An 8425-nucleotide genomic window follows, 5' to 3' on the forward strand; every position below is an offset into this window, starting at 1 on the left:
ATGTATAGACTTTAAAATTGGTGATGAATTTTGAAAATTTTATTCAGAGTAATAAGACACCAATGACAACTACCAAAAAAAAAAAAAAAAAAAACTTTAGTAAAGGTTGTGCTTTACTTTCTCTAATACTCTGTACTATCTAGAGATAGTACAAAGTTCTTCTTAACTTGGAAGAACACCTGGTCACAAGAAACAGCTCATAAAATAAATAAAAATGTTGGGGGGATGGTTATTTCTACCTCATTTCATTTTGACTCTATGTCTGTGCAAAATTTGACTTCCTCGACATACAGATACACAAGGCTTGGCCAAGAACATATTGGTTCAAGACTTGTAAATTGAAGAACATTTCAAAACACACCATGTTCCTTATTAGGCAACTTAAGATCTGTTATCTTGGCTTATGGGAACAGATCTAAACAGCATCATAATACTAAACATTGAAAATCACAGGCCTGGGGCCACCAGGAGTCAACTCTATGCCTTGGACGAGGTTGCAAACTTCCAATATAAAATGTAGTTTACCATTAGGAGTAAATGTTTGATCTGTAAAGCTTACAAAATTACTTTGTTTATCATAGCAGATGAAAGCAAAAAGGAATAATTTTAAGCTCAAAACAAAACTGTTTATATGACAGTCTTTACTGCTCCATGATTCTAAGCATTTAAGACAGATTCGAGCAATTAACAGCATAAACTTTCATTACATAGTTCTATTATATATGTTTATGTGACTTAGCTGTTCATCTGTTATTTAAGTGATTTCCTCATTACAATAGTAGGGTAAAGATAATTTGCTGATGCTGTCAAAAATGTTAAGCATTTCAGTCTCAACAGATCTTGGATCCCCACGCTTGTTTAATGCATTTTATTTACTTGAGTCAGTGTCAAATAGAGTACTGCTTCTTCCTTCTGAATTTAGAAAATGTAACATTTTAAGCACATGTCTGGAATAGACATATCAAAACTACAAAACTGCTTATTTTAGTGATGTAGATAGAATTTAAGATAACTGATCCTGTATGTTAAGTTTCCAAGCTGTAATAATGAACTGTAAAACTTTTTTAACAGTTAAAGATCGGAGATCTTTATTTTTAGATTAACAGAAAAGGCTAACCTTGATTACCTCAACTTTTGGGTTTATTAAGTACATAAAAATAATTCAAAAGGAAATATTTTCAATGGAACCCATGCAGGTTGTAGATTCACAATAGAAGAAAAAGAACAAATTTTAAAACATCTACCTTATTTTCCTTGTAAAAATACAGCACTATGAAAAGTGAAATACTAAGTCTCATTTAAATCCAAAATAAATTTGAAGGCTAGTTTATTTGTATACTAAGGCAGGAAAACTAACAGGCATGGCTTAACATTTATCAAAAAATGCTTATGAGCTCTAAAATTCAGTAATAATATTGCAATATTGTTTTTATGCCTATGTTATCTTGAATAAGCTACATCTGACTGTGTGTGAGAAAGAGACAGACAGAGACACAGAGGTATCCAGATCTGGATATAAAAATCAATTCACTACCCATTACCTTGAGAGCAACCTGTTTAACATCTCTAAATCTCAGTTTTCTAATCTACAAAGTGGGTTTGGTAATCCTTGCATCTCAGTGGACTCTTATGAGGATTAAAAGCACACAGTAAATATAAGGTGCACAGCACACAGCTTGGTACATTAAGATGGACTTTGATTTTGCCAGGTCTATGCCTACCCACACTCTACTATTCAATATCACATCTTGTATATAATGACAGGGAAGATCAGGCAAAAGCAAATGACTAACACCCAAACTTCAGCTCCAAACTTCAAAAAACATCCAGAGGGCACATACATCTACTTTATATGTACAAATACTAGAACACAAACTCTCATCCCCTGTTGTGCAATGCAATTACAGAAAAACAGCAGTGAAACCAGTTATTTCATGAAGGATTTGCAAGAAATCAGAGAAAGAGCAAATCAAAACTTGTTTATTAAAATAGCAAATAAAGGCATAATTTAGAACCTCCTTCACTTGATCTCAGTGTTCTTTGGCTCCCTAAAGAAGGTTTCAGGCTATTTCTAAGAGATTTCTGTCCTCAAAGTTCTATGGTTCTAATAGAATGGTTTTTAATGTCACTGATTTTTTAACCTATTAAATTACTTTACAAAAAGCCATAGAACTGCCAACCCTTGTGAATTGTGCTATATATAGGAAGGTTGTTTTAAAATACAACACACACAATTTAAAAATTCTACTCAACAAATACCTTTAAGGAATGACCCATTTTTTTCCATGTCATAAGCATGAACTCAAACTGGTCTATACCAGTTTGAATTCAGAATGCTGATCATTTGAATTTTCTCTATGGTATAAAACTACCCATTGGATAAATTGTGTTTTTTGTTTTTGTTTTTTTTCCTCAGTGAATTTACTAATTTGACCTGTCCTTTTGTGTCACATGGATACAGGCTACCTAATTTGTATGAACATCAAGAAATGTCTTCCCACTTCCAAAAATGACCCAACATGGATGTGGTGTGTTTTACAACTGCTCCTAATTGTTCAAACACCCATTCACTTGGTGATCTTTCTTTACCAAATGTTGAACACTAAGTAAAACTAAACAAGGGGGAAGCTCAACTTTTAAACTAGGGAAAAAGATACAGTATCCATTACAGACTGATTGTAAAAACATATAACAGATGTCACCAGAGTTGTTCCTGAGTACAGATAATTTTAGTGACTTTAAGCCTACCTTTTAAAAGGATGTCAAAGGTAACATGTTTACCTTTTGCTCACAAAAGACTCAAACGTAACCAAGTAAACTTTTGGGTTTTTATATCAGAAAACTTAGACTTTGTTAATCAATGAATTATAGATTCTAAGTGTATCTTTTTTTTTTCTTTTGGTAACTTTGCCATTCCATTTTTTAATGAGAATAATTTTCAAAACATCCAAGCATGTGGATGCTTTTAGTTTGTTTTAAGATCAACGATATAACGGATATTAAATTCCTTTGTGTAGTTACCATACAGGTTACAACTACTTAAAAATAATTCCAGAGCCCACCAATTCTCTCTGCTAAGGTCATGGAAGCTCTGAACCATCATGGCTGAATTGTTTTAGTGCTCTCTGCTGAACACCTGCAAACATCAAACAAAAACTGCTGGTCCTTTCCTGGGTTGACAAAAGCCTTTCATGTGAAAAATGCTCCCTGGGAATGTCAGGCTGTAGCTCAGGTTACATTCCATTCTCCCTAGCAGCCTCACCATTTCTTAAGGTGGTAGGAAAAACCATGTTTATGAAATGTAAGATTAAAGGGAATATGGCCACACTTTATTTTCACTCTCATATTGCAAATCATGATGAAGTATTCTATATTAATAGAATCAAAAGCTACTGGAAACTTTAAGTATGAAATATTACCATGCCTCACTTTGAAAAACAACATAGCTGGCTTTTCAAATATGAACAATTTACTTATAGTTTGCCTTTCTTTTGCCTGGATCCAAGTTTCAAAGCCACATTGAAAGTGACATCTTAGCCCACTCAGGGCATAGCATATCAACCAGAAGTAAATTTAGAAAATTATTTCTCTGTCCAATATTTCCTAGGTCATCCTTCCAGTTAAAGGGAGAAAATTCACTTTTCCTGCATAATTGATTTGTCATTCTTTAAGAGGGATTTATCTTTGTTTTTGAGTGGAAAGATAAGCCATTTTCTTCACTAATAGCCCTGTGTTAAAATAAAGAAAAAAACAACACTACAATCTGTACTTATATATTAAGACCACTATAATACTGCATTAGATGAATACTCTACATTTCACCTCGGCAGTCAGAATAAAATAGCCACACTACACCTTTTCCCCTTACAAGTCAACACTGAGATCTGAAAAGTACACATCTGTTAATAATATAAAGCATAATGCCTTAAACACAATCACAGCACATTCATTAGACATATCACAAGAATGAAATATTTCTCTACAATTCTATATGTAGGCACACCCACACATATAGCTGTCTTAAGAACTGTGTAAGTTTTAATACATGATCACTTATAAAAATATTTTAACACAATTCATACTATCCAGTCTGTACTTCTGTAAACACTTAAACACCATAGCAAGAACTTTATTTAAATATGAATATAGAAAATAGACCATATGCACAGTTGTCTTTTTAAATGTAATATAATTTCATGCTTCTGCATCACCTTATTTTATTAAACCATACTTAAATTGATACACTTAAGTTATTCTAAATGTGTCAGAGTTTACAAAGTGTAAGCGTATTTTACACTGATTTTGAAAACTGTCTAACCCTGTGCCTTCCTCACAAGCTCTACTTTGAGATTTCACCTAAATACATATTTTCTTAAGTAAAATCATGTAGAAAATTGTCAGAGATAAAGTTAGTTACTATCTTGATGTCCAACAGAAAAATCCACCTGGCCTACAAAATACATTTGCACTCATTTACTTTCAAGTTGTATTGAGAATACAATACAGAAATTGGAAAGATATATCACATCTAATACAACAACAAAAAATAAAATCCCTAAATGGAAAATACAGCAGGGTCCAGAACAATAAAACACAAACATAAGGTGATCAGGACTTTTAAGAAAAGCAAACCCAAAAATATAAAAGATAGGATGTAACTACAGGAGAGCTCTAATATTTTATATATCAAGTTATAGAGACAAAAATGTCCTTAAGTGTGGGAGGGACAGAAGAAGTAACTTATCTAGAAATGAACAACTTGTAAATGCCGTTAATTTTATAAAAATCATACTAATGACACAAATCACAAAGATGAACAGATTTCTTTCAATCCTACAGCAACAATTAAAAACTAAAAGATGTGAAAATATATTCAATAGCTAACAGACAATTCCATTGGCATCATCTCACAGTCTGACTTAAGAATAGTACTCTGTCTAATGTACTGTTATGTACCATTGCCAGAACTCCTAAAATACTGCAGCTGTTTAACAAGCAAAAATGAATTTAAGCCTTGAACCTAAAGGATAGCAGGGTAGAATGCATGCCTCCTCCTGATATGAAATTCATTGGACACAAAAAAAAAATTTTAATGAGTATCATATTTTCAGTTTTCACTTTTACTAAGAGGACCTTTGAAGAGGCCCCTATAAAAACTACCCCTCAGATGCCAGATAATCATTGCACACAGATTCCTTTGTGAATCGCGCTAATGTCTTTTTTAAGCATCACCCAAAGATCTTTCATTTCCAAAACATAGAAGTCCTTCCAAATTTACAACTCTATATACAGCAAAAAATTCATTCCACAAGTAATTAGGGAAAAGAAAAATCTAAATCATCAATAAAAGGTATTTTAAATATAAATGAATTCATATTTAGCTTTCAGATTAGCAAAAGGTTCTCCATTTACAGCAGGGTTTGCTATGCAGCATTCATCTGCAAAATTAAGCACTCATTTCTTTAACAGGGTTAATTATACATAGTACCTAATAACTGATATTATTTACAAGGGATTTTCCCATTTTAAGAAAGTTAGATTTTCCCCTCTATTTTCAAATATGGGACATTAATTTATTCCCCCATGTTAACATTGGCCTTATCTTGACATGTTTGATTACAGCTGTATTAGAAAATTGCTTTTAAATGAAGTGATGGAATTCTGAGACAGTTTTCTTGATTTTAAAAAAGGCCTAATTTTAATTTTCCAAAAGATAACATGTTGTGTAAATCATACCACTGATGGATAATGAAATAAATGGATGATTACAAGCTAAAATTTCAGTGACTTTTTCAGAACACTTCAACAAAGCCAAAGATATACAATGAGTGAATAAACAGCTAAGAACATTTAACTATACACTAAGAAAGTAATTTACATACTTGAGCCAGTAAAATGTCCACTCGCCAAGGAAGTTGGTCCATTTTTCCCACTGCTCACAGGAGGTGAAAACATCTAAAAGAAACAAAGAAATATTACTGTTGAAAAGAAGACACTTGTGTCTTTAGAGTTTGTCAAAGATATTTCATCTTTCATTATCAAATAACTTAGAGTTTATGCTAAGGGCGCATTTTAGTAAAATACATCACCATCCAACTTAAACAAGCACATTACCAATCATACCCCCCACCCCCCATTACCACTCTTGTTCTTTCTTTTTCCTCAGGTTCATGAGATTGCCAATACTAGGCAGAACCAATACATTTTAAACAAACACAGCCCCCAGAATGTTTTCAACATTCAAGTTGGAGAGCATCAGTCTCTCTAGAAAACTATTAGTTTTACAAAGGAGAAGAAAAAAAGTTGTTTGTTTTATATTGAAAACCTTGGCCATAAACGTGGCAATGTCCATTTCCATCCCGTATAGGATTTGCCTGTCATATGTGAACCCAAATAAAAATAAAAGTGCCACCTGAACTAAATTCTCATTTCGTGTCTAATATGAGAGCAATTCGAAGCAAGTCTCTCTCTCTCTCTCTCTCTCTCTCTCTCTCTCTCCTCTCTCTCTCTTTCTCTCTCTCTCTCTCTCTCCTCTCTCTCTCCTCTCTCTCTCTCTCCTCTCTTTCACTCTCTCCCTCCCTCTCTTTCACTCCCTCTCCAGCATTTATTTCAACCCTAATTGGTTTCCCTCTTCTTCCACGTATCTAGTGGATAATGCGCACCTTCCCTGAGTCAGAGCCTGCAAAAAGCAAAGGAACAAATGGAGAAAGTGCAGCAAGCAGACAGGGGGCTGCAAAGCTGCCCAGGGCTATGTTTGCTGGCAAAACTTCCGAAAGCCATTTCTCCAAAAGAAGGTCTAGAAGAGCAGCAGCAACAGCAGCCAGCGGCAGCAGTAGCAGCAGCAACGCGGCAGCAGCAACGTGAAAGAGCCCCACGTAGAAGGCGGTTTGGATTTTGTGTGTTTTTGTGGATTATATTTATATTGCTTTGCAAATGCATCTTGTACCAAACTCATATGACATTAAAAATGAATTATTTCCCCTGACATGTATGGAAGTTGGTTTGAGAAAGGGATGGAGAAGAACCAAGTACAGCGGTAAAACTCCACAAGTGTGTAAGTTCTGCTTTGTGCTCATCTCACGACTGAAATTTACAAAAACAGAGTCCAAAGGGTCCTCAAGAATGTATGCTCAGCACATACATAGTTTTCAGAATCCCGGAAAATGATGTAATCAGGAAGACTACAAGTCATACTAATCCAAAGTATCAAAACTTAAAAACTTTTAAGAGACACCTAAGTCCCCAATTTTCTCTTTTCCATTTTCACAAAAAAAAAAAAAAAATCAAATGAGTTAGTGGCCTAAGTATTAGTACTCTCACTCTCAGGGTTCCGATATGGCCAAGTTTTAGAGGTGGTCTACAGTCTGAGGGAAGTCTCCTCTTCCTTCCCATTGGGGCCAGAGTCATATTTGGGGGGTTCAGGAGGTAGGGAATTAAGACTCTTAAATAAAGCTTCAATCTTCCATCACACCCAAAAATTATACTTAAAAACTTGTCAAAAAAACCTGTATATTTATCAAATATTCAATCAAATAAAAATTATTGCTGTCTTTTAGACTACTACTGGTTTCTAGTTGAAGTGTTTGGATTTTTTTGTTTTGTTTTGTTTTGTTTTGTTTTTCACAGCTGTTGTTAGTTTCCACCGTTCTTTCTTACCGCACTGAAATCCAGTAAATCACTCAGCTCTTTGTCCGTCCCTAAGGCAGCCATTCGCTGTTGGTGATGCATTTTAGCAAAATCACACAAACCTAGAAACATGGAAATAACCGCAATCAGAAAATCCAGTCCCAATCCTTGGAGAAAACACAATCGGATTTTTGGAGACTGGGGGGTTGGGGATCGGGATGCGGGGGCGGGTGGGATTAAGGTGGAGAGGAGGGAGGGATGGGAGAATTGTTTGTTTGTTTTTTAAGATGGAACAGGCAGCAATAGCAAAAAAAAAAAAAAAAAAAAAGCGATATCGATGTTATATTTCCAAAGAGAAGATCAAAACTGGCAACATCCACTATAAAACCAAATCCGGGAAGGGGGGTGAAAAAAAAAAGCCGCTCTTCAGCGCATCATTTTATGCAACAGGAGGTAGAGCAAGAAATGAATGGATCACAGAAAAGAGAAACTACTCAGAACGATCCGGTCTCAACTTTCCCCCCACCCTCCACCCCACCCCCCTCACACACTCACCCACACACGCGCGCGCGCACACACCACACACACACACACACACACACACCACTCCCCTCTGCATTTCAAAGTAGCTATAAAGAAATTAAAGATGAGCGTCTCTGGAGTGAAAACACGTCCAAAGGGGGAGGGGTGTCAGGGTCGGAGAAGGGGGGGGCAGCAGAGTGGAGGGTCGGGTCCTGTAATTGTCCAGCACCCTAATTTGTGAAAGAAAGGGTTGTAAAAATTAAAGTCAGGCCCTTGG

At 35.2% G+C, this 8425-nt stretch overlaps 1 protein-coding gene across 1 annotated transcript in view; it reads right to left on the reverse strand.

Annotated features, from left to right (window-relative positions):
- Positions 1–8425, reverse strand: part of TCF4 (transcription factor 4) — a 339912-nt gene that overhangs the window by 327181 nt on the left and 4306 nt on the right. Inside the window, exons 2-3 of the mRNA XM_004683915.2 lie at positions 7657–7748; positions 5883–5955 (exon numbers count right to left, since the gene is read on the reverse strand). Coding sequence (XP_004683972.1) covers positions 5883–5955; positions 7657–7728 — 145 coding nt within the window. The 5' untranslated portion in view covers positions 7729–7748. The remainder of the gene's footprint in view (positions 1–5882; positions 5956–7656; positions 7749–8425) is intronic.

This window comes from Condylura cristata, unplaced genomic scaffold (assembly GCF_000260355.1).
Source record: "Condylura cristata isolate star-nosed mole 26May11 unplaced genomic scaffold, ConCri1.0 scaffold00016, whole genome shotgun sequence".
NCBI classification, from domain to species: domain Eukaryota; kingdom Metazoa; phylum Chordata; class Mammalia; order Eulipotyphla; family Talpidae; genus Condylura; species Condylura cristata.